Source organism: Mchenga conophoros, linkage group LG9 (genome assembly GCF_057382185.1).
Source record: "Mchenga conophoros isolate Kocher_MC1m ecotype Shallow Benthic linkage group LG9, M_conophoros_male_GT1.1, whole genome shotgun sequence".
In the NCBI taxonomy this organism is placed as follows: Eukaryota; Metazoa; Chordata; class Actinopteri; order Cichliformes; family Cichlidae; genus Mchenga; species Mchenga conophoros.
Window position 1 is genome coordinate 13,823,505 of NC_140534.1, and position 27,279 is coordinate 13,850,783.

At 39.5% G+C, this 27,279-nt stretch overlaps 2 protein-coding genes and 1 pseudogene across 6 annotated transcripts; 2 read left to right on the forward strand and 1 right to left on the reverse strand.

Annotated features, from left to right (window-relative positions):
* Window positions 1-6,926: 6,926 nt before the first annotated feature.
* LOC146566986 (uncharacterized) lies at window positions 6,927-10,742 on the forward strand. The gene is made up of 3 exons (XM_085286615.1): window positions 6,927-7,028; window positions 7,944-8,540; window positions 8,682-10,742. Exons 1-3 carry the CDS (start codon window positions 7,011-7,013, stop codon window positions 9,366-9,368), a joined length of 1,302 nt encoding a protein of 433 aa, XP_085142741.1. The 5' UTR covers window positions 6,927-7,010; the 3' UTR covers window positions 9,369-10,742.
* A 119-nt stretch (window positions 10,743-10,861) lies between these two features.
* LOC146566987 (uncharacterized) lies at window positions 10,862-19,449 on the reverse strand. 5 transcript variants are annotated; one of them, XR_014893860.1, is made up of 8 exons: window positions 19,171-19,449; window positions 18,110-18,290; window positions 17,107-17,421; window positions 15,155-15,418; window positions 14,554-14,838; window positions 13,988-14,085; window positions 13,435-13,538; window positions 10,862-13,358 (listed from the first exon to the last, which is right to left on the reverse strand). XR_014893860.1 is itself a non-coding variant. In XM_085286652.1 (7 exons), the coding sequence occupies exons 2-7, from the start codon at window positions 18,180-18,182 to the stop codon at window positions 13,521-13,523; spliced, it is 1,053 nt and encodes a 350-aa protein (XP_085142778.1). In that variant the 5' UTR covers window positions 18,183-18,290; window positions 19,175-19,449; the 3' UTR covers window positions 10,862-13,520. The 5 variants fall into 5 exon arrangements, 2 of the variants coding, with proteins under 2 accessions (XP_085142778.1, XP_085142777.1); XR_014893858.1 differs by having other exon boundaries at window positions 10,862-11,630; window positions 13,233-13,538; XR_014893859.1 differs by having other exon boundaries at window positions 10,862-11,262; window positions 11,442-13,538.
* A 6,403-nt stretch (window positions 19,450-25,852) lies between these two features.
* LOC146566988 (uncharacterized) lies at window positions 25,853-26,925 on the forward strand (annotated as a pseudogene).
* Window positions 26,926-27,279: the final 354 nt, after the last annotated feature.

The following is a 27,279-nucleotide window of genomic DNA, read 5'->3' on the forward strand; positions in this document are numbered from 1 at the left end:
CTCTTCTCCCCTTTGGTTTTCTTTCTTTCTCTCCCCCTCTCTCTCTCATTCATTCCCCCTGTCCTATTTATTTAAAAAAAAAAAAAAAAAATGACAAAGGATGAACTGAAGCTCTGCCATCACGTAATGTCGCATACTGCTGTTTCTGATGTCATTTAGAAAAAAAAAAAAAAAAAAAAGGAAAGCGGGGAGGATCATCAAGGACTCCAGTCACCCCAGCCATAAACTGTTCAGACTGCTTCCATCAGGAAGGAGGTTCTGCAGCATCCGGTCCCGTACCAGCAGACTGAGAGACAGCTTTTTCCATCAGGCCATCAGACTGCTGAACACGTCATAGACACCTCAGCTTCACTACTGGAACTTCAACATTATGCACTCCATACTGTACAGTAATGCCACTGTTTTGCACATGTCTCAACTCTGTATATTTTTATATATTCTATTCATTGTTTACTCTATTTAATTTGTAAAATATGTGTACACACACACACACACACACACACACACACACACACACACGTAGAAAAATATTTAGTATACACATCCAGAAATGCATATACTATTATATATTGTACATATATTTATTAGTTTCAGATGTAGCCATTCTTGTATTTTGCTTGTTTACATTATTGTATTTTGCACAACTCTGTTGCTTGTGAAGCTCGCACACAAGAATTTCACTCACATGTGCTGTGCCAATGTACCTGCACATGTGATGTGACAATAAAAGTGATTTGATTTGATTTGAGTGTGGCAGAGCTTTTACTCGCACTAGCAACTTACAGAGTCATCTAGTTACCCACTCTGGAATTAAGGCATACAGCTGTGACATCTGTGGCAAAACTTTCAGCCATACACAGAATCGAAATACACACCTACGCATTCACACCGGACATGATGTGTACTGCTGTGATCAGTGTGGCAAACAGTTTACAACAGACGCACAGTTACAACAACACATGTTTAGCCACACTGAGGGACGACCATATCAATGTGACCTGTGTGAGAAGACTTTTAAATCTCCACATTACCTGAGAGAACACCAACAGATCCACACCAGAAAGAGACTCTACAAGTGCAGTTACTGTGAGGTATGTATTTATATTATTATCTGTGTTAACTGAAACAGTAAAATGTAATTGGACGTCTGCAGAGATGCTCTTTCCTTCAGGCGACGTTCAGGATAAAAGTGTTGAAGGACTGACTTACACTGTCTTTGTGTCTTTGTTTAGAAGCAGAGCGACACAGATGGATCCAGTTCTCAACCCTGTCATCACTGTGGTGGTGGGAAAGACTTTCGTTGTGGCCTTTGTGGAAAAACTTTCAGTCAGCAAAACTCCCTAAAAAGACATCAACGTAGACACACTGGAGACAAACTGAAATACTGCAAAGAATGTGGGAGAAGCTTCCCCACATCAAGTTACTTAAAACAACATGAACTGATTCACAGTGGGGTTAAAAAGCACCTCTGTGATCAGTGTGGGTCATCCTTCATCACTGCAGTCACCCTTAAAACACACAAACGAGTCCACACAAGAGAGAAACCATACAAGTGCAGACACTGTGACAAAAGCTTCTCACATCCAGGTAGTCGTATCTATCATGAACGTGCACACATGGAAGGAAACTACAGCTGTGACCAGTGTGACAAGAGCTTCAGGAATCTCAGTTCATACTCCAAACACAAACGATCCCACGTTACTAATAAACTGTTTCACTGTTACCAATGTGCCCAAACATTCACCTCATTGTCTGCTCTGTGCAAACATCAGCGTGATCACTCAGGGCTGAAATCACTCCCATCACAGTGAATCTGCAGAGACAGAAAGATCCTCTGGTTTCAGTGTCAGACTTAAAACCCTTGAGATCAGGCTCCACCGAGTTCAGATCGAATCTCCTGTAAAGATCTGATGAAAATGTTCCACTGGATGGATGGATGGATGTATAATCTCTTTTTCTGAAGGTTGCCCTCTTCCTGTTTCTGCCAGTGCTGACTGCACAGATGTAATATAGATCCATGTCACTGTTTGGAAGTATCAGAGAACTGCTGATGCTGTAAAGCTGCTGCTCAGTCTATTGGGCTGTTGTGTTGTTGGTGGTGATGCTGGATGAAGGACTGGTGGACCAGGTGGGCTTAGGTTGAGGGTAGATCCCGTCTGAGCTGCAGGTGATCCTTTGTCCTACTCTTTGGAGATTAACTTTACGGACTGGTGCTGAAAAAAAAAAACACCTAAGAATTAAAAAAACCAAAAGAAAAATATATTTCTAAAGAAGTCAGAGATTTTCATGTCACAATTTTCCTTTTCTGAAAATTGAATCTGAATCTCAGACCACAGTAAAATATAACATTTGTCTTAGTGTTTTGACAAAGCATTTCTAAATACAGATAATGATTAATGATGTAACATGTCATGTATTCTTTATGTATTTGAAGTGTTATAAAAATGACTCTGGATCAGTCCCGTATCCCTAAAGAATCTTTGTGTAAAAAGTGGCTCCTAGCGGCCAAATTCTAAGAAAATTCTCAGAATCATGATGTTTTCTTAGAATTTCCCCTAAAAGTGACACGACAATCCCAGTTAATATAAAAGCTATTCCTCAAGATTCCTAGCGCTTAAAAGGGCTCCTAAGGCGAGATCTGCTAAGAGAAAAGAAGAGGACTTTTAGTGGCGTAGGAATTCCCCTAAGCAGCTGCACAAAATGGCCAACAGAAGAGGCAGGAGTGATGTCCTGCAAACACTGCATGACAGGGAATTATTGAGACGCTACAGATTGGATCGTGCAGGAATCATGTTTGTGGTGGATCTCCCTAGAGATGCAATTACTTCACCAACTCGACGCCACAACGCTATTACACCGGAGACGAAAGTAATCACAACACTGAGGTATTTGGCAACCGGGAAAATGCAACAATGCAGCAGTGATGACTTGGGTCTGTCCCAATCCTCTGTCAGCAGAGTCATCACCCAAACACTGACAGCTTTGTCACAACCTAATATTGTGACACAATTTATTTCATTCCCGCTGGATGCCCGCACTTTACACACACATAAAAGGGCATTTATGGACATTGCAGGATTCCCTGGCGTTGTGGGTGTAATTCATGGAACACATGTGAGAATAATTGCGCCATCAGAGGACGAGGCTGTCTTTGTTAACAGGAGGAATTTCCACAGCATCAATGTGCAAATAGTCGTCAATGCGGCCTGTAAGATTTTGGACATTGTGGCTAAATGGTCAGGCTCCACACATAATGCGAGAATGCTCTCCGAGAGTGGCATCAGACAGCTTTTTGAGAGACGCTATGTGCCAGCTAATTGCCACTTGTTAGGGGACAGTGGCTACCCATGCAAACCATGGCTCCTTACACCTTACCTCCAGCCACGCCAAGGGCCCCAACTAAACTATAACAGGTAAGCCAAACAATACAAAAATCATGGAAATGAAATGCAAGCAATATGTTAGAGCATCCAAGTAGTGCAATATTTCCATCAAATAATTAAAGGTCTCTGTATTCTATTGTAGGGCCCACAAGACAACAAGAACGGTGGTGGAGCGTGGCATAGGCCAGCTTAAGAGGCGCTTTCATGTTCTCCAAGGAGAGGTGCGGCTGAGGCCCGAAAAAGTCAGCAAAGTCATCATAGCCTGTGCAATATTACACAATATTAGCAAGGTTAGACAGATTGCAGAACCTCTGGAGGATGGAGATGAGGATGAGGATGAAGACAACGATGAGGATGGTGGTGAAGAAGATATTTACATTCCACAGGGGAACCTAGCCCAGAGTGGACTGCCTTACAGGGCAAACTTCACAAATTTACATTTCAGGCAAGCTGTAGCCCCATGTCTTTTGAGAACTTGTGATGGTATTAAGAACTACCACAGTTTTACTGCACATCACCTGCAATTGTTAAATGCAAGACACAGAACACAATCTGTAAATGTTTTTTTTTTTTTTAGGTGTTCAATTTTAAGGCGGTAGTACTCCTCCTGAAGGGAAAGGACTTTTTTTTTGTTGTTCAAACACATCAATTGTGAGTTGCAATCTGCTCTCCTGCTCCCTGCAGGAGACGGAGGCTGACGGAGCAGGTGCTGCGGATGGGAATGGTGTTTGATCCCCCGGGCTATCCTGATATTGTGTCCCAGGCGTGCCTCTTGCCTTGGCTAGTGACAGTTGGGCCAAATTTTCCCCGTAACATACCTTTATGTTCGTTCACCAACTGGGCCAGCAACAAACCTTGCTCCTCAGTCCAGTTCGACTTGTGAGTCCTTTTTTTTCTCCATTTTCTGTGTTTGTAGGATATTTGTTAACAAGCCTTTATAAATAGACCAGCCAGCAATCACAGACATTGATAAAAGCTGAGCCGTGTTACCCTTGTTAAGACCACACTGGACTTGTAACGTTGTGATTTCTACAGCCCCTTAAGATAGGCCATCTTGTTTTCAATGGGGTCCATATGGGAGTGAAAGTACAAAATATGCCAGCTAGGATATTAATATGAGCAAATAGGACACGAATCATTATTTGAACAGGGTGTAATGAGTTTAAGTTTTCACATATTTTAGATTCTAATGTTAGGCTATAACCCCTACAGCTTACTATTCATTTTCCAGATATTTTCTTGAATGTGAAATATTATTTACAATTACAGTCAGCATAAGATTAGAGTGTATAATTATGTTTATTGATTTGAGGGTACGTCCTTTGCTCATTATCACCAAAAGCTCATTTCCATCAAACTTGTAGGATCAACCAATCACGGCTTTTGAAATGATGACTCATACCTAGCAATGGGGTCAACCACACCTCCTCACTAAGATAGGATTTCCCATCCATTCCTTGCTCAGAGTTCACTGAAAATGTTCTGGAATCACTTCTAAGCTAAAACTCCCGGCAAGGAATTTTTAGGTTAAGTTAGGAGCTCTCTGAGAGGATTCTCAGAATCTTTAGGGTTAGGGTGAGGGGGCAGAACAAAGTAAGAATGCTCCACGAGAGGAGGCGTTTGCACAGAGAGCTGCTTTTTCATTCAAAGAGAATAAAGTAGCACCAACGCTTGGATCGATATCTGCATCGATCTGCACACCCTTGTCTCCTGGATCGTAGCTGAGATCAGCGTGAACCACGTGGGTCTCTGCTCCCTGATCTGTTTCCTGTGTTTGCAAAGAGTTCCAGCTTCATCGCGGAGTTTCTCTCGGTTTGTGGGCTCATCTAAAGGTAAGCACCGAGCTAACTTTACTGTGAGTTCAGTTCATGTTGAGTTTAGCTCCTGAATGAGGTCTTCTGCTGCTCTCCTTGGTGTCTGTTCACAGTTTATTGTGAACACGTTGAGAGAAGAGTGAGAGAGTGTTTGGAGAAAAACACCAACTAATCATTAGCTCAGCATGCTGGGAGAAGTTGGAGCAGAAAAGTCTTTTCATTGTCCCTGCAGCTGTTTTTCTGCCTGCACCAAACCTCTACAGCCTCATTTCTATTTGAATTGATAACAGGAAATGGATGAGAGCGATCTGCTGCAGTATCAGGGTCACAATAAACTTTATTGTCCAGCTGCTGTGGATGAACACATGAGAGGAAGTGAACTCCTACAAAGTCTCATTTTAATGAGTGTGGCTGCTGTAAAGTGATGCACAGGAAGATGTTAACAAAAACTAATGAAACAGAGATGAAAGTAAACAGTGTTCATATTTGAAAGCACAGAGAATAAAATATATTGTGGTGGTTAATGTGCAGCTCTTGGTGATTTGGGAGAATCATGTTTTTAATCACGTTGTGGATTGAATTTTTATTTTATTTTATCTACAGAAGTTTTTCCCACTTGTGATCGTTCAGATTGATTTGTTGGGTTGACTTGAATCATGTGAAGGTTTAAAGCTGCACTTCCCCCAAAAAGAATAAAGTATAATCGTGAAGAATGTAAAAATGTCTTCCTGTGTCAAACACAGCTGCAGTCAAAGCAGGAAGGAAAGCACTGAAACCACTGATCAAAGCTCATTAATCAAAGACCGCTGATCAATGGCCATGAGTACCATTCAGAGAGAGTTGGGGAGTCGCTGCAAGTGATCAGAGGTTGTTGATCAATGATCATGAGGATTTGCATATTAATGCTCAATAACTGACCTCCCAGCCCATTGTTCCTTCAGTGGTTCTAGTTTCAGTCATTATGTAAATGCACTGTTGAAGATTGGGGAAAGCTGCAGTCAGCTGAAACTGAAGAAGTCACTTGGATGAGTGACGAAACGTTTCTCCCACAAAAAGCTACGTCCAGATGAACAGAATCAAAGTTTGGGGAATGGTGGAGTTTGGAGAGCGGCACCATGGGGGCTGGAGAGACTTGTGAAGTGGTGATCAGGTGTGGGTCTCTGTTATTATGAATGGTTGGGGTGGGGGGTGGGACTGGGGGGCTGAAGGAGTTGAAAGTGTGGGGTGGGGGAGTAACAGGTCTGTCCCTGTTTGTGGAAACCACAGGAGGAGCTGTTCAGGCTGTTGCTGGGTGTGAATTGTTGATGGAGTCTTTAAACTTGTAGTTGCTGTTTTCCAGACTGAAGCAGAGTCGTTAGCTGAAAACTGGTTTTAGAGGTTTATTCAGGACACCTTCTCAGGCTCTTACAGCCTTACCTGTATCATAACAAAGTGTATAAACCCCAATCCACCTTTAACATGGTCCTTCTCCCAAACCTTCAAATAGGACTTTCTGGCCCAGTCATAGTAAAGGGCTGCTTAGAATATTAGAGCCAATGTCACAAAGTTCCTCCTGAAGTATAAGTGAGTGAGAGAGTTTCCTCACTTTGCAGCACAACACGTCTCACAAGATTTCTACAAGCAATCAGAGTGAAATTTGTACTTTGTGTTGTCAGATGAACATATGAGACACTTTGACTCTTCAGTGCAGTGTGGAGCCTAACAAAGATCTGTTTTGTGTCCCAGCTGATCAGCAGGAGGAGAAGAGTCTGACGGAGCAGCAGAGGAACATTTTCAGCCATCTGGACTCAGCTGAGTCACTACAGAGGAAACAATGAGCTCAACACAGAAGGTGAGGAAAATATCACAGTTTCACCAAATAATCAGTCACGTCTAAAACTCTCATCCTCCCAACCTGTTATATGACTGTGTTGCATTTTATTATGTATTTTTAAATGGTGTTTACAAACATTAAGAAGTCACAAGCAATTGTTATTCTTTATTATTATTATTAGTAGTATTAATTACATTTTCAATTCAATTCAGTGTTACTTATACAGCACCAAATCAAAATAACAGTCACCTCAAGGTGCTTTTTATTGTAATGTGGATCCTACAATAATACATACAGAGAAAACCCATCAATCATATGACCCTCTTTGAGTAAGCACGTTGGTGACAGTGGGAAGGAAAAACTCCCTTTTTACAGGAAGAAACCTCCAGCAGAATGAGGCTCACAGAGAGGCGGGGCCATCTGCAGAGAGCGGTTGGGGCGAAAAAAGGAAGACAGGATAAAATACATGCTGGGGAATTTTATTATTACTACTAATAATATTATTGCTATCATTGCTGTATAAATAGACTTAATATTGGTTCATCACTGCAAAAAACTCATTCAAAGTACCACAACGGTAGCCCAATATCAGGCAGTAAACACATTAAGTGTGTATGTTTTTTTTTGCTCATGAAAAACGAAATGCCATAATATAGATTGAAAATGAAGGTCATTTAATTGCCATTAATGAAAAATGAATCCAATGTTTTCTACAGTGAAACGTTTGAACAGTCATTAATTCTTTTTAACAGCAGGTTGGATGTAATGTGCTAGAACTACCAGTAGGTGGGGATAAGAGACCTTTAAGGTGTTTGGTGCCACACTCCACCTTCAGGTTTAAAACTAGTGTTAATGGAGGGAGTTTGAAGGTTGAGTTTTTTTTCCACGACTGCATTTCACTCACTGCCTCTGTTTGTATCTCTGTCACTGCAGGACCAACATGGAGCGAGAAGTCAGCGCTCTCAGGAGGCCGACAAACCTCACAGAAGAAAGAGGGACAAAACATACAGCTGTGACGAGTGTGGGAAGGAGTTTACTGAGAAGGGTAATCTAAAACAGCATCAGGTCATCCACACTGGAGAGAGACCGTTCAGCTGTGACTTGTGTGGAAAGTCTTTTTCCTTGAAGGGTTACCTAAAAACACACCAACTCATCCACAGTGGAGTTAAAGCGTACAGCTGTGATCAGTGTGGCAGAGCTTTTACTCACAGTAGCAGCTTACAGAGTCATCTAGTTACCCACTCTGGAATTAAGGCATACAGCTGTGACATCTGTGGCAAAACTTTCAGCCATATACGGAATCGAAATAGACACCTACGCATTCACACCGGACATGATGTGTACTGCTGTGATCAGTGTGGCAAACAGTTTATAACAGACGCACAGTTACAACAACACATGTTTTCCCACACTGAGGAGAGACCTTATAAATGTGACCTGTGTGAGAAGACTTTTCAATCTCCACATTCCCTAAGACGACACCAACAGATCCACACCAGAAAGAGACTCTACAAGTGCAGTTACTGTGAGGTATGTATTTATATTTTTATCTGTGTTAACTGAAACAGTAAAATGTAATTGGACGTCTGCAGAGATGCTCTTTCCTTCAGGCGACGTTCAGGAAAAAAATGTTGAAGGACTGACTTACACTGTCTTTGTGTCTTTGTTTAGAAGCAGAACGACACAGATGGATCCAGTTCTCAACCCTGTCATCACTGTGGTGGTGGGAAAGACTTTCATTGTGACTTTTGTGGAAAAACTTTCAGTTGGCAAGCTGACCTAAAAATACATCAACGTAGACACACTGGAGACAAACTGAAATACTGCAAAGAATGTGGGAGAAGCTTCCCCACATCAAGTTACTTAAAACAACATGAACTGATTCACAGCGGGGTTAAAAAGCACCTCTGTGATCAGTGTGGGTCATCTTTCATCACCGCAGTCACCCTTAAAAGACACAAACGAGTCCACACAGGAGAGAAACCATACAAGTGCAGACACTGTGAAAAAAGCTTCTCACATCCCGGTAGTCGTATCTATCATGAACATGCACACATGGAAGGAAACTACAGCTGTGACCAGTGTGACAAGAGCTTCAGGAATCTCAGTTCATACTCCAAACACAAACGATCCCACGTTACTAATAAACTGTTTCACTGTTACCAATGTGCCCAAACATTCACCTCATTGTCTGCTCTGTGCAAACATCAGCGTGATCACTCAGGGCTGAAATCACTCCCATCACTGGATCACAGTGAACCTGAAGAGACAGAAAGTTCCTGTGGTTTCAGTGTCAGACTTAAAACCCTTGAGATCAGGCTCCACAGAGTTCAGATCGAATCTCCTGTAAAGATCTGATGAAAATGTTCCACTGGATGGATGGATGGATAATCTCTTTTTCTGAAGGTTGCTCTCTTCCTGTTTCTGCCAGTGCTGACTGCACAGATGTAATATAGATCCATGTCACTGTTTGGAAGTATCAGAGAACTGCTGATGCTGTAAAGCTGCTGCTCAGTCTATTGGGCTGTTGTGTTGTTGTTGGTGATGCTGGATGAAGGACTGGTGGACCAGGTGGGCTCAGGTTGAGGGTAGATCCCGTCTGAGCTGCAGGTGATCCTTTGTCCTACTCTTTGGAGATTAACTTTACGGACTGGTGCTGAAAAAAAAAACCCCTAAGAATTAAAAAAACCAAAAGAAAAATATATTTCTAAAGAAGTCCGAAAGAGATTTTCATGTCACAATTTTCCTTTTCTGAAAATTGAATCTGAATCTCAGACCACAGTAAAATATAGCATTTGTGTTAGTGTTTTGACAAAGCATTTCTAAATACAGATAATGATTAATGATGTAACATGTCATGTAATCTTTACGTATTTGAAGTGTTATAAAAATGACTCTGGATCAGTCCTGGTGTCACAGACAGGCCTCAGAAAGTCCCTTTGGCTCTCAGCTGAATTCCTCTGACACACTTTAACAACTATGAGTCAAAGGTCAGAGGTCATATGATTTGGGAATGACAATGCTGAATAACCACATCACTGATTAGGTATTGTAGTAACAACTCAGACTATTATAATTATTTAGTTAATAATACGGGTTCAAGATGTTTGTGGTTCAATTTCTTGCGTAGGCTGTAAACGTGGCAGCTTTAGTCTTTCCTCTCTTTTTAAAAAGAGTTTTGTTACCGTCCACATTCAGGATGATGAACATTTCACTGATGGTGCTGGTGTGGCACTGATATCTCCCCTCATCCTGAATGTTCACCTCTGTCAGCTGGAGTGAGGCGTTTCCTCTGGAGACCTGATCCTTGGAAAGTGAAGTCCTACTTCTGACGTAATATATGATCGAGCAGTTATATAAACATGAATCTATCCACCGAGCTCCTCCTCGTCTGCTGTGCATCCGTGTTCAGCAGCCTTTCATCTGTATCTCAGGTTTTGCTTCTGGGGTTCGACATGTTTCGGTTGTCTTATTTTACGTATATAATTAAGATGTTGTGAATAAGTATTTCAGTTGTATCCCGTAGTTGTTTGCTTGACATCGAGCTTTATCCAAGGAAAAGATTTAGCCATCCTTATATTTTTCTCGTTTTATTTTATTGTATTTTGCACAACTCTGTTGCTTGTGAAGCTCGCACACAAGAATTTCACTCGCATGTAATGTACCAGTGTACCTGCACATGTGATGTGACAATAAAAGTGATTTGATTTGAGAAACAAAAACACTGTCTGTCTTTCCTCCAAAATCACACTTGGATTACAGTTGGACTGATTTACCAGGTGGTGATACAAAAAATAAAAAGTCTAAGCTATTTAAATCTATAGAACATAATCAACAACAGAGACCAGACCTGAAAGTGTGAAACATACTGTATTTGGCAAAAATATATATATACACACAACAAAATATAATAAAAATAATTATAAACAAAAATATTTTTTGAATAAGTGTTTTCATTAGGTGTTAGATAATAAACTCAAAAAGCTGCACTGTACCATAACAGCCAAGGAGCAACAAAGTCAGTGTCCACGTCTACCTCACATTAAACAGACATATTTCATAAGAAATAACTGAAATGTGAAACTGTAGAAAGCTGACTAAAATATTTAAATTCTCTTGAAAACACCATGAATGGTTTTCATGGGTACCCCCTTTAATGAGCTGATGGGGGCACCCAGTGTATTTGTAACTGAAGCAGAGTCTCTCCGAGTGAACGTCCAGATGTGATCAATGGTGAGTCAGGATGTGATTCCTTCAAGAGTATACAGTTGTGGTGAGAATTACATAAATATTGGAAATTGGAAAAGTTGTTGCTTAAGTTTTATAATAGCAATTTGCATACACTCCAGAATGTTATGAAGAGTGATCAGATGAATTGCATCGTCCTTCTTTGCCATGAAAATGAACTTAATCCCAAAAAAAACCCCTTACCACTGCACTTCATTGCTGTCATTAAAGGACCTGCTGAGACCATTTCAGTAATCGTCTTCTTAACTCAGGTGAGAATGTTGATGAGCACAAGGCTGGAGATTATCATGTCAGGCTGATTGGGTTAGAATGGCAGACCTGACATGTTAAATGGAGGGTGATGCTTGAAATCATTGTTCTTCCATTGTTAACCTGCAAAGAAACGCATGCAGCCATCATTGCGTTGCATAAAAATGGCTTCACAGGCAAGAATATTGTGGCTACTAAGATTGCATCTAAATCAACAATTTATAGGATCATCAAGAACTTCAAGGAAAAACGTTCAATTCTTGATATGAAGGCTTGAGGGCGTCCAAGAAAGTCCAGCAAGCACCAGGATCGTCTCCTAAAGAGGACTCAGCTGCATGATCGGAGAGCGTGCTCAGGAATGGCAGCAGGCAGGTGTGAGCGCATCTGCACGCACAGTGAGGCGAAGACTGTTGGAAGACGGCCTGGTGTCAAGAAAGGCAGCAAAGAAGCCAGTTCTCTCCAAAAAAACCCATCAGGGGCAGATTGATCTTCTACAGAAAGTATGGTGAATGGACTCCTGAGGACTGGGGCAAAGTCATATTCTCGGATGAAGCCAGTTTCCGATTGTTTGGGGCATCTGGAAAAATGCTTGTCCGGAGAAGAAAAGGTGAGCGCTACCATCAGTCCTGTGTCAGGCCAACAGTCAAGCATCCATCCATGCCTGGGGTTGCTTCTCATCCAAGGGAGTGTTTATGGGCAAAATTGTGAGTAAGCCCACACTCACAATTTTGCCCATAAACACAGCCATGAATAAAGAATGGTACCAAAACAGCCTCCAACAGCAACTTCTTCCAACAATCCAACAACAGTTTGGTGAAGAATTATTGGAATTATTTTCCAGCACGATGGAGCGCCGTGCCATAAGGCAAAAGGGATAACTAAGTGGCTCGGAGACCAAAACGTTGAAATTTTGGGTCCATGGCCTGGAATCTTAATCCCATTGATAATTTGTGGTCAATCCTCAAGAGGCGGGTGGACAAACAAAAACCCACGAATTCTGACAAACTCCAAGAAGTGATTATGACAGAATGGGTTGCTATCAGTCAGGATTTGGCCCAGAAGGTGATTGAGAGCATGCCCAGTCGAATTGCAGAGGTCTTGAAAAAGTAGGGCCAACACTGCAAATACTGACTCTTTGCATAAATGTCATGTAATTGTCAATAAAAGTCTTTGAAACATATGAAGTGCTTGTAATTATATTTCAGTACATCACAGAAACAACTGCCAACAAAGATCTAAAAGCAGTTTAGCGTCAAACTTTGTGAAAACGAATATTTGTGTCATTCTCAAAACTTTTGGCCACAACTGTACTGGTCACTTACATAGCAGCTGCCTCTGTTCCAGTTCATCTATCCCTGCCTTTGTCTTTACTGTTTAAATCCAGAGTAGAAACAAGAGTCTAATACATAAAAACATCCATGCAAAGTGCTCAAACTGTGGTACCATTCACACTGAAATCACGAGTTAGACAGATGACTTCAAAAAACAGATCTAAAGCAGGTTTACCATCTATGAAAGTTCCTGTTGAGTTTACATGAGAGACAAAATTATTTCAGCTCCTAATTTGATTCCAGAAACAATGTGAGCATTCAAAGTTGGCATTGAAAATGTTTTTTAAAATATTTAAAAAATCGAAAGTAAACTGTACTCATTAAACTGAACATATTAATACTGCTTTTAGAATTACATGGAAAAATAATTACAGATGAAAAAACATTTCAATACCAGCTTTCAGAATCTTCTCCAGTGGAACCAGCTCCCAGTTTGAATTCAGGAGACAGACTCTTCTTTCTGTTTCCTTCCCAGCATCAAAGTCCTCACTCGTCTGCTTGTTGAGGTTTTTTTCTAATACTGCAGAAGTTTGGACAAAAGTCGCAGCACTCTGTGGGACACTTTTAGTGTAAAAACTGATAAAACATTATTTTACCTTCACGTGACCCTAAGACTCCCTTGTAAATATTGTTTGGTGTCACGTGGCATTTCTTTCCTCACAGGAAAACTGGCTTCAGTGAGTCATGAAAAGAAGCATTTCTGTTAAATGACAATAAAAACAATCACATACTGTGTATTCATCATGAAGCACAACTTCTACAGATTTAAATAAACTGCAGTGATTCCAGCTGCACCAGCTTCCACCATAACATATCAGTTATGCATAGTGGTGAAATAATTTCAATCCTGAATTCAAATGAATTAGTAATAATCTATTAATTATTTATTAAATCATATAAAAAAAAACAAACTAGAAACTAGACTGAACGCAGAGAACAGTTTAGACCTTTAGATTCCACACTGTTCACAGAGAGCTGCTCTGTGTTTTAAGACATAAGATTTAATCATGTTCTGGTTTCACTCTTGAAAGTTTTCTCACATTCTTTGTAACCTGAGGAATGTTTTACAAACCATGAAAAATCATCACTTCAAACAACAAACACAATATTAAGATGGAATTAAATACTGTGTGTAAAATGTCTTTTTACCTGATTATTCCGCAGTACCAGGAGAGTTACTAATAAGCCTAAAACTACAATGACTGCAATGACCACTCCTACGATTGCTCCAACATTAGATGAATTCCCTGGAATGAAAAAGAGGTCAGATAACAGATTTTTTTCCTTGGAAGAATTTAAAAATGCATTTTGAGTTTATTAGCTGTGAGATGAACAACTCTGAGTCTGGCAGCAAAACATCATCAATGGAGCTTTATTAGCACAGTTCACCATGGCAACAGGTAAACAAATTGTAAATAAATGTGGACCAGGGAATATAAAAATGTCTGTGATATTAATCTTTAAAAAGGAGGGAAGAAAAGAGTCAGTTTGATCAGCTCAGTCCACTCCACCATCATCATCACACGCGGGGAAAAACTTTTTTATTAAAAAAACAAAACAAAATATTGACAGTGTTCCTGACAGATTACTCAGTTATATCAGTAACGGTATCGAGCAAAACATTTTCCCCACTGATATCTGATATTCAAAAATTGCAGTGTGTTTTTTTTGCTATGCTTACACCCATAAAAAGGAAAATAATGATGTTAATTTACCTTCATTGATCTTCACAAGGATATTAGTTATTTTAGCCTCCACAGCATCAGCGAGTTCACACGTGTATGTTCCCTCCTGATCTGAGGATAAGTCCTGCAGTGTGAGGCTGCCTGACTCTGACACGTCCTTTACATGCTGCTTCCACTCCTCTGAGACTGTGTACTGACTGTTAGTCTTTGTCAGGATGATCTGACTGTGGTCGAATCTCCAGATGAGGTTTGTTACAGGGGTGTGTGAGGGGGAACAGTGGATTATTGTTTCAGACTGGCTCTCAGTCACTAATCCTGAAAAAACAGATGCAAACACAAAAAAACCCATTTTTTATTTGATTCTGATTTAAAATGTTTGGTTTCACCTTTCTAGTGTGTATAAGCTGATGACTCATTACAACGTGACTTAATTTCTTTAATATCTGTAGAGACTTATCCTCAGACACCAAACTCTGAAGGATAGACTAATATTTCCTTTGATTACATGAAATACAAAAAAGTAAGGTCTAACGTTTAAGAAAAGAACAAAATGACTTCAACAACTTTTCAAACCTAAATGAAGATTTTAAAAGGTGGAACTCTTATTTTCCAAATGAGATGTTAAACTTACCTTGTTGCCTGAAGGTTGCGCTCTTCCTGTTTCTGCGAGTGCTGACTACACAGCTGTAATTCAGATCCATGTCACTGTTTGGAAGTATCGGAGAACTGGTGATGTTGTAAAGCTGCTGCTCAGTCTGATGGACTGTTGTTTTGTTGTTGGTGATGCTGGATGAAGGGCTGGTGGACCAGGTGATCTCAGGTTTAGGGTAGATCCCCTCTGAGCTGCAGGTGATCCTTTGTCCTACTTGTTGGAGATCGACTTTACGGACTGGAGCTGAAAAAAAGAAGAAAAAAACAAAACAAAAGAAAAATAATTACTAAAAAAGTCAGAAAGAGATTTTCTTGTCTTTTCTGTTTATTTCATGTTAACATGATTTAATTTAACAAAAATCATGTAATTCTTGAATCTCATACCACAGTAAAATATAGCATTTGTCTTAGTGTTTGACACAGCATTTCAAAATACAGATAATGATTAATGATGTAGCATGTGTCATATATTTTTTATGTATTTGAAGTGGACTGGAGCTGAAAAAGAAAAAAACTTTACTAAAAAGGTCAGAAAGAGAGTTTGTTGTCTCAACTAGTCTTTTCTGTTTATTTCAAGTTAACATGATTTAATTCAACAAAAAATGTGTAATTTGTGAATCTCAGACCACAATAAAATATAGAATTTGTCATAGTTTTTTGACGCAGCATTTCAAAATATAGTTATTAATTAATGACATAGCATGTATCGTATTCTTTTCATAATTTGAAGTGTGATATTAAAATACTACGTCTCAGCCCTGGTGTTACACACAGGCTCTGGGGCTTCTAACCCCAAAATGGTCCCTTTGCCTCTCAGCTGAATTGTGCTGACACACTTTTACAACTATAAGTCAAGATGAAGTCAAATGATTTGGTGATGACAATGTAAAAAACCCACATTATTATGGTAACAACCAAGTCCATTATAATTATTTAGTTAATAGTAAATTAGAGCATGTACACCAAATGTAGCAGCATGACTGAGGAGGACACTTATTTTGGAGAACATACGAGTCGGTTTTTGAAAGCTGGCAACCCCTTGTATAAGTAAAAAATATCATCAGTTCATGAGATGGTCTTTAAGACATGAACTACTTGATATGAGTCTACTGTACGTTTATGGTTATTGTGCAAACGGGTTTGTGATGTGGTTTTAGGTTGTTTATGCTTGAATTTGTTGTGTAGGGGTGTAAATGTGGCAGCATTAGTCTTTTCCCTTAAAAAAATGAAATAACAAAGTGAGTCTAACCTAACTCCATCAGAGCTGGTCATTCTGCTCTGGTGCTGATAGAACCAGGGGTAATAACTGGATATATATTTTAAGTATTTTAAAATACAGTATTCTCAATCAACAGAGGATTTAGACCAACACATAAGGTTGGAACCCTGACCTCATCTTCCAGGCTCCACCAGTACTGTATTTATTGGAGAAGATGTGTGACCATCTTTTCACAACCATGTAGTATCCCGATTAGCTGCCATTATTGTAACCCCCCCCCCCCCCTAAAACAAACAAACAAAAACAAAAACAAAAACAAAAAACAAAACAAAACAGGTCCGTGCCACCTGCCCGCACACCCAAATTTGCATCCGTTAGCTTGTGAGTGTTGTGTTGTTGGTATTTACTTGTTATTTACTTCATATGTGCAAATAAGTGTTAAAACTTGTGCTGTCAGCGTTAATCTCATTAAAATGACATTTACACCATAACCGCATCAACGGGGCAAATCTCTGTTTGCGTGCAGTCCCATGCACAGGGCGATCCGCGCTTACTCACTAACGGAGATTTGCCCCGTTAATGTGGTTATGGTGTAAATGTTATTTTAACAACATTAACGCTGACAGCGCTAGTTAAAATAAATGTATATTCATGATGCTTTGACTCCATAGAAGGTGCCACTTGATTTTCATTTTATATATTTATTTCTTTACCGTCCACATTCAGGATGATGAACATTTCTGTGTATCCACTGATGGTGCTGGTGTAGCACTGGTATCTCCCCTCATCCTGAACGTTCACCTCTGTCAGCTGGAGTGAGGCATTTCCTCTGTAGACCTGATCCTTGAAAAGTGAAGTCCTACTTCTGAAGCGCTGGTGTTGTATTACAAGCTGGTCTTGGTCACCGTAGTATGAATGGACACGAAGGTTTCCTTCTGTCTTAAACCAGTGGACAACAGGTTCAGAACTGCCATGGAAGCTGCACGGCAAGATGCATCTCTCCATAAAAATACAGGAGACCTGAGAGTCTGAGAATCAGTTAAAGACTGTGTTAGTGGGAGATGACATTTAATTTACAGCAGATATTTACTTTTAATTATTGTCCTGTTAGTGTCATTTGTGTCTCGGCAGGAGAAGCAGAGACTAACATTGGGCGACTGTTTTCAACATACAGATAACAGTGTGAATATCAAACCTCTCATACAGGCTAATGTGATCAACTAAACAACTTCAGTCTCATTATGTGTCCCTGTGGACCCGTAACTGGAAAACAGTGGCTTGTGGTTACAACTGGTCCATTAAAAATTACAAATTGTTGTTTTACAGATCTGCTTGTATAAAGTTTTATTATTTCCATTCAGCCTTTTGCTTGAGATAAGCAAAATATTTTGACATTACCTTTGCTCCATGGAAACTAAAATGTAAGAATTGTCTTATATAATCTGCTGAATTACAAGGGAATTACAGATTTATATAAATATAGTGATGTAAGAAGTAAGAAAGCTGTATATTTGTTATGATAATGCTGCTTTTATGTCATGTGCATTAATATGTGCATACGCTTGTACATACTTGGTAGTGATTTAATAAACTCAGTCAAATAGCAAAGTTTCACTTCATTAACACTTAAGAGTTGAATATATTGTGATATCAAGGGCAAGTTAAAGCAAAGTAAATATTTTGGCATCATGCTGCTCTGGTATTTGCTTCACTTACCTGCTCGGGAAACTCTCAGTATCCACAGAAACTCCACGACCACCAAAAACATAGTGCAGGAGACCCTGATCATATTTCTCTAAGATTTCATGTGACAGTGCAGCAGTGAACAGAAAAAAATGGTGGCAGTTACATCCAGATAGGCAGGTTTTTCATTCCTTTAAGTCAAGTTTGAACATACCTGAAATACAAGGAAGAAAAAACAAATGCTGAAAAAAGAAATGCTGTTAACAGTCATTGCCCTTTTCAGTTCTTTTAACTGCAACAGTTCAGTTCACACACAGAACAACAGAAAAATCTGCAAAACAAATCCAACTATGCAACACAGAGGACAAATCTCTTTCTACAGTTGAAAAAAACTGAATGATTATTATAAGTTCTTCAAAAAGAAAGTCCAATACAGACTGTAGCAACGTTATGTACATTTTCCCAGTTAGTGGTATGTAAGACATCAAGCAAGCATAACCTAAATAGGAAGATTACAGATAGATATGAGTAGATGGAAGTCAGAAAAATCTCAGGAATATGTCCTGAAAATAGAAAATGCCCCAAAGCAGCTGAAGGAATGAAATGGAATTTACATCGAGAAAAGCCAAAACAGTGTTAGCAGTGTAATGCATTTGTTAATGATTCCAACGTTTTTCTACTTGGTCTGCAAAAGAAACATCCAACAAATAAGTTATTCATTTTAAATTTTATGTCTCACAAAGACAGAAACGCGAGCCATTAAACAAAAATGTTTTATATGTTTCGGTGATTAGTTTATTTTCTACAACATCCCAGATGTGTGCTGATTTCATTACTTTTTCAGGTGCTGTATCAGAAATCACCACAACAAACAAACAAATGTGTCGATTAAAACAGACTATTTTTTAAAATGTATGTCAATGTGCAGAGTTTAACAGTCTCAAACCTAGAACCAGATAATCTGGTTCACAAGTAACAGAGTTAGTTAGATCTAAATTGTCCTACGACGGCCAGAAACTTAAAATTAAAACAGCAAGTATGAAATCACACCCAGTCAGACCACAGCGAGGAACAAGAAAATGAGAATCACTCACCCACACATTAGTTTCATAACTCTCCCGACAGCCTGTGTGCAGAAACCCACCGGAGAACAGTACGAGGCAGGATTTAGTACTCCGTGAAGTAGCTCCACATGTGTTGTGCATGTGAGTCACTGCGCTCCAGACGTTCGTTCCAGACATGAGAAAAACAAAATGCGAAAGCTCCGCCTATGGATGGGAAGGAGCGTGTCATTCCTCCAAGATCCCGAGAAGCTTGGAGTGCAGGTAGAAAGTTTCTAGTTTTTCTGATGAGCTTCAATAAGAAATTTAGATTCTTGCATAAAGGACCTACGAGCACCTAAACAGCCCATTGGTTTATTTCCACTACTGACACTGGATTGTCCAATCAAATCTCTTAACGCAAAAGACCCCTCCACAGTGTTTCTTGTGAAAGAAGTGTTTGATAAAGATGAACAAACAAAAGCGAAAACGTTTAGTTCAAAAGCTCAGAGAAAAAAGTAAACTAGAAATAGATTCAGGAAAATGTGTTAAATGAAACTGCTAAACCTCAGCAGCTGCACCAGCGACAACAACTTGTAACAAAACCTCACAGTCACGTGAACCTGCAGTTACTAACTGTAAACATGCAGTACCTCGTTAACCCGCAGCATCACGTTACTACCACAGTGTGATGCTGTCATCGCCACATTACGGATGATTTTAGTTCTTAGTTAAAGGGTAAATGAGCTCTCCACTGCTCGAAGTAAAGAAAAAACAGATCCAATTTACTTTCTCAGAGAATATTGAGCGGTTCGCAGCCGAGTGTGAAGCAGCGGGAATGAGGATCAGCACCTCCAAATCTGAGGCCATGGTTCTCAGCCGGAAAAGGGTGGAGTGCCCACTCCGGGTCGGGGATGAGTTCCTGCCCCAAGTGGAGGAGTTCAAGTATCTCGGGGTCTTGTTCGCGAGTGATGGGAGAAGGGAGCCGGAGATCGACAGACAGATTGGGGCTGCAGCTGCAGTAATGCAGACGCTGCACCGGTCCGTCGTGGTGAAGAGGGAGCTGAGTGTAAAAGCGAAGCTCTCAATTTACCGGTCGGTCTACGTCCCTACCCTCACCTATGGCCACGAGCTGTGGGTAGTGACCGAAAGAACGAGATCGCGGATACAAGCGGCAGAAATGAGCTTCCTCCGAAGGGTGGCTGGCCTCTCCCTTAGAGATAGGGTGAGAAGTTCGGCCATCCGGGAGGGGCTCAGAGTAGAGCAGCTGCTGCTCCACATCGAAAGGAGCCAGCTGAGGTGGTTCGGGCATCTGACAAGGATGCCCCCTGGGCGCCTCCTGGGTGAGGTGTTCCAGGCATGTCCCACCGGGAGGAGGCCCCGGGGCAGACCCAGGACACGCTGGAGAGATTATATCTCTCGGCTGGCCTGGGAACGCCTTGGTATTCCCCCGGATAAGCTGGAGGAGGTGGCTGGGGAGAGGGAGGTCTGGGATTCTTTGCTTAGGCTGCTGCCCCCGCGACCCGGCCTCGGATAAAGCGGATGAAGATGGATGGATGGATGGAATATTGAGCCACTGGTACAAAGTTTGTTTTGCATTTGTTGTTTTTAACCATGATCGTCTACAGATATTGAAGTAACACGCTTTCATTTCTGTGCTAGTGATTGTTGTTGTGTCTTGTATGGAGGACCAGAAATTCTTAATTTTGATGCTTGTGACTTTTTGTGACTCGTCCGATATGCTGCAATAACACAGCAGAATTTTGAACTCAGTCCTTTCCCCACAGTGGTGACAGCAAATTGTGCTAGTCGATGCTTTTCTCGCCTCCTCTTGAAATAGTCAGCATCCAAGTGACTTGAGGCAACTGTTGTTGTGATCTGTTGGTATATAAATAACACTGAATTGAACTGAACTGAATTGGATGAACCACAACAATCGACAAAAAAATAAGGCACTGAGGTTTTGGCACAGTGCTTTCACCAAGGAGAATAGGATTTAATGATTCGTGCATTCTTTTAAAGGCATTTCATACTTGCCTGAGGCCATGTTGGAACTTCCCAACATACCTGATACATTACCTGTATTAGCTACATTTACATTGTTTTTATCTTTTTGTGTTGTTAAAATTATTTTCTATTTTTATTTAAAGCAGTTAGGAAGATTTTATATCGTAAAGAAAAAGTAGCTAAAATGTACTTTAATTAAAAAACTGTGTCTGTATAAGCTGCTATTCAGTTAAACCTTGATAATAATTCAGTATATGTTTTAACAATTAAAGAAATAAAAAAGTATATACTTCTGCATAACAAAAGTATCCACCAGAGACACCAGAGCATTTTAACACACATGGTTGTGTTTGACGTTCTTCTAAATTGCAGTCCAGAGTTTGTCAGGTGGGTTTATTTTTCTTAGTTTTTGTTTTGTTTGTTTTTTTGGATAATCTGTTCTCAGAGTTTACCTGAAAGATATTCTCCATTAAAATGTTTCCTCTAGAGTCACTGCTCGGTTTCACACAAGCAGGGATGTTTATCTTTGAGAGAACTGGCTAAGACTTCGTCACTGTGATGGTCTGAAACTGTCAGGCATAATCAGGCATACACAGATTCATTATTGTTTTCCACAGCAGTCCTCTTTTCAGTACAGTAATGTTACGATTCCCTCCATGCAACGTGTTTATGGGTAATCTGTGAATTGTTACAAAAATTGGACAAAACACAAATATAAGATTTTTTTTCAGAGCTTTGTCTTCTTTTAACTTTTTCTTATAACATACTAGACTCATGTGTTTTTGCTCTTAGCTTATCCAGTGATGTGACAAGTCAGTTTTGTAGCTTGATTTTCCCACAAGTACTTGATCGTCTTTTTCTCCACCTCATGTCTCCCTCTGTGTTCTTATTGGAAGAGCCTGTCGGAGCAAATCCCTAGAGATTGTTCAAAAAACAACTCACACTCTGAAGGAATGCTTCACCCCACTCCTACTCACTGGTGCAGCCCAGCACTGAGGTGCTGACCTCTGTCCCACATCTCAGCAGTTTTGCGATGAACACTGGAAGTTCCTCACTATTCTTTTCACCTGCTTTTGAGTTCACTAGCCCTCCAGCGAAAATGACACTTTCATTACTGTATGATCTGAAAAATGTTTTATATTCATGAGACATTATGAGCACATGTCTAAAATGAATACAGAGCTCAGCAGTGTAGGCAGATTTTCTATAGTACAGTATTACTGTTGGATTTGTATTGTTGATTATCATTTATGCTTAGAAATATCTACTTATCTATGCTTAGAGTTTTATAATTAGTTGTAGATTGATAGAGGTTTGATCCTTAGTAGTCTGCAGAGACGTTGTATGCATTCCAGAGTGTTCTGGCATTCACACCCACATTCTGGGAGCATGGGAGAGGGCATACCTTCTCTTATTGTTTTATGGTAGGATAAACGTGTCTATGTCTGTTTTAGGCTAAGTGCCTTTTGTTTAGATGAACTGTCTAAAATGAATATAGAACTCAGCAGTGTAGGCAGATTGTCTATAGTACAGTATTACTACTGCTGCTAAATCACATTTAAATCACAAACACACAAATTTAGGAATTCAAACTATTCAGAATCGTGAACATGTGAAAATCCGCCTCTTTTTCTTGTTTGAAACATTTAAAATTTTGGAATTGGTGGAATTTGGTAACTTGTTTTTAAATCAATAACAATGACAAAAGAAAACAGAAGAGATAACAGAAAAATAAAAGTTAAAGTTTGGAGTAAAATAGTAAATTATTTCATTTCTCAATATCCCGGTTGAATGTTTTAGGTCAGTTTGCTGTCTTTGCGAAAATAATGATACAAAAGTTTTGAAAAAACTTAAGGTTGCAATGCCTCACTATGAACATTTCGGACAATGAAAAACCCATAATAATTATATCTTTCATTTTGTCTTTATGCCTTAAAGACACAATGCTTTGATCAAAGCTGCTTAATTTTCCAAATTAATAATGCTTTTGCTACGTATACTTTGTGTTGGTTTTATTGACTGTGCCTTCAAATCTAAAGAGAAAGAGGCTTTCTGTTTTTTCATGTCATGGATGTTGTTGAACGCTGCTTCAGTCTGACACACTATTAAATCATTGTGACTAGACAGCCGTTTAATTAGAGTCATTATAGACATCTGATTGTATCTTCATGACCATAACACTGTTTTCAAACAACTGATTTTTTACAGAGTAGTTCAAACAGATTTTCTCATGTAAGATAAGATAAAAGATGAGATAAAACTTTATTAATCCCTCGGGTGGGTTCCTCTGGGAAATTCGGTATGCGTTTCGCTGTCTTTACGTTGTTGCTCTGAGGAATTGAATCTAGAAGATATGATCATCAGTAGAGATAACATAAACAAAATGAACTGCAAAGTGAAGGGAGAATGTCATTTACCTCTTCTGCTTTTATAAAGGATGAAGCCTACTGCTTCTTCTGTAACCACAATAGGTCTAATCACCCCTCCTAAAATAGCTCCGGAATATCCTGAAACACAAAGAAACAGAGTCAGTTTTAATGTCTTTTGGCTCAAACCTCATCACAACTCTGAACTGGATCTTTTTTTTTTTGTCAAAATGATTATATAATTTCTTGATTTATAAAGCTTTTATATAATTTGCTTTATGGCTTTATTGGAAGAGGTTTGACGTCAAACACATAAACAAACTTAAAATGGAGATGGAAGACCAAGTAAAATGAATTTTGAAAGATGTCAATGGTTACTTGCTGAACTATGAAATCAAGCAGGTTTTCTGTTGCATACTGTGGAGTAAACGTCATATAATATTGGCTTCTGCCTACATAATTAAACAGGTACGGAGGTTCAGACTCAAGCTGCCTCTCCTTTACTTGTCTTTAAGATGGCACACAGACCAAATCCAGCATTTTTCAGTCTTTTATTCTTTCCTGTTTGTCACTTTTGCTTCTTAATAACCTGGCATTAAACAGCTGCACTTAACCTGAAAGCTAACATGTTAGCTAACATTAAATGGCACCACATTGATGCTGAAATCAGACAATTAAGAAAGTATGTGATTGAGTGTAACAAGAGGTGCTTATATTTTAGAAATGTTTACTAGATAATATGTACTAGGAAAAAATGGGAAAAATATGTATTCTTTTGGTTTAATTCAATGTTTAGCATTACAGCAGCTTTCATATTAAGATAGTAATCAGTTCCATTGTCTTTTTTGACTCAATGACAGTAGTTAAAACAACCTTAAACAAAATAAACTAATTAATTTGATTTATTAAATGGGTAGTTACTTTTTCTAAAAGTTTTTGTCGTCTCTTCAGCATCACTAACTTCACATGTGTAAATTCCCTCCTGAAAACTTCTGCTTCCATTTCTCTGAGATTGTGTAGTTGGTCAGAGTCCTATTCAGGATGACCTGATTATGGTTGAATCTCTACATGAGTTGAATGTTTGAGGGACTGCATGAGATTGTGTTGTCATACTCATGCACATTTTCAGAAGCTGAAATATTACTCCAAAAACACAAAATTTCCAGCAGGTGATCTAGCAGATTTTTAGTGTCTTTTCTGTCTCTCTCTCTTCCCCTCTGTTTTTCTTTCCCTCTCCTTTTGTTGAGCCTCTTCCTGGCTTCTCTTTTCTTTGTCTTTCTCTGTCCTCTCCCGCAGTCCTGTCTGTTTCGACTGTAATAACTTATTACAAGTAAAATAAATAAATAATAAAGATTGAAAAAACTATGACAATCAAGTTGCCCAGTATGGCAAAAGCCATAATGATCCATTTGGGAAGATAAATCTGTTGGGCAGTTTTCTTGGCCTTCAGACAATAATTCTTGTTGGAGCTATTTGTTCTTATTTTTTTTATTATTTTGAAATTAGTTAAAGTTTGTTGTTAGTTTACTTATATTTGGGGTTTATTTACAAGTTTATTTGTAGGTTAATATTTGTTTCAATGTTTTGTTTGTTTGATGTTACCTTGTTAAATTAGTCAGTAAGAGCTGTAGGGCCATTTTGTTTCTATAAATAAAGAGACTGGTATAGGACCAGCATGCACTGCGGTGGGCCTATGGTTTTTTACCAGAGCAGGAGAAGTAGCAGGAAGTAAGAAAAATGGATCTTGTTATTGCCAAACTGGATAAAATAAACCATAAAAACGCAACTTTCAAGTCTGGACAGTGGACTTCTTTTGCCTGCGTACGAAATATTATCTCAGTGCAGCAGGGGCTTGTGGACTTTTAATTGTGGGATGTTCGGTTTGTCAAACAAAAGGAATTGCCACTAGAAAAAGTAAAAAACCTGCCCGTGGACAAAGGAATAATCCTTCATTAATGGATATGTTGGATATATGGCTTTCAAGGATCACCGTCGAACTCGAATAAAAGTTACTGGATCGTCTCTGAGTAATCCAGACGGATTTGATGTTGAGGCCTGGATCAACATGTCACTCGTTCATCAAAGCTGGTGAGTGATGATATTGTTTAAGCCTTAAAGGAAAACGGTGAAGCTATTGGAGTTTAAAGACATTATTTCACTACAAAGACTGATGAACTGAGTTTTGATGTACTAAATTGGTGCATAATTGGATCGCTAATTGAAACATGCCAACGCCCTCTGTGGAAATTGTTGTTCACTGCAATCAGCAGGTAAATGGATGTCGTGTTTGCGCTTTATGCTATGGATTCTCAGTGTGCTGTGCATCTTTATAATGTTTGAAATAATCCAAGAGGACAATAAAAATGTCGGATATTAAGAGTAAACAAGAGGATGACACTGAGATGCAAGCAGAGAAAAGAAGCATCAAATTTACGCCAAAAGGTTTGGATTTGTATATAAAGACATGCCAAGAAAAGTGGAGTTCAATGTGTAAGCAAGCATCTAAGTACATGGGGAAAATTTCCGCTTTAATGACCTCACATGAGAACGTTAAGGAAGTGTCTTCTGAATTTGGGAAGTTTATTAAATGCTATCAAGATGCAAACGCTTTGCAAGAATCCTTTTTAAGTTCGCCACTGCCAGAAGATGAAGTGACAAGGCAAAGCACACATTTTCAGTCTAAGGTGACAGCATTCTCTGTTTTTATGGACAAAGTAAAGGTTTGGTTGCAGGAAGCAGGCGAGCCGTATACTGAACAAAGCAATACTGCTCTTAATGATCAAGCTGTTGAAAGTTTGGATGAAATAAATCCTGAAGACAGTGTCTCTAATATCTCAAGTGTAAAGCCACCTTCGAAAACATTGTCACAGCAAAGTCAAATTTCATCAACATCTTCCGCACGCATTAAAGCTGCGGCTGACAAGGCAGCGCTCATGGAGCGACTCGCTGCATTAAAGAAAAACATTCTATTGAAGCGCAAGAGGAAAAACTGAGAAAAGAAAAGGAGAAATTATCCTTGGAAACAGAGTTGTCAGCAACTAAGGCAAAGCTTCGTGTCTTAAAAATAAACTCAGTTTGTAGCTCTGAGCGTTCTGATGGAATGAACTCTTATTTTGAAAGAGGGCACGTACAAGAAGCGCCTTGTGCTGATACATTTGTTCCGGCAGAAAGAGATTACTCTGGTATAAATTCTGCATCTGAATCACCAGTAATCATACCTAGACAAAGTCGAAACCAACATCAGGTGGATGAGATGATGGTAAAAGTTGATGCTTCAGCTCAAGTGACGCAGCAAACACAGCCTCAGTCTCCTACTTTGACTGAGAATTGCACGAAGGAGATTGTCAATATTATGCAAAAACAAAATGACATCACTACTTTGCTTGTAAAACAAAACATATCTTCTGTCCTCCCAGCCAGAAACATCCCTGTTTGATGGAGACCCTTTACAGTATACAGATCATTTATGAATGCCTTTGAAAATGGAGTGGAAGCTAAAACTGATAACTGGAGCGACTGTTTGCATATTTTAGAGCAATTCACTAGGGGGCAGCCTAAAGACTTGGTGCATAGTTGTCAGCATTTACCTCCTGAGCAGGGCTATTCCACAGCCAAATATCTTATGAAGAACATTTTGGGAACGAAAATAAAATTGCCTCTGCATATATGGAGAGGATTGTGAGTTGGGCACCAATTAAAAGTGAGGATGTGAAAGGTCTTCAGTCATTCTCTCTTTTTCTTAAAGGATGTTCGAATCTAACACAGCAAGTTGTTTATATGAAGGAGTTGG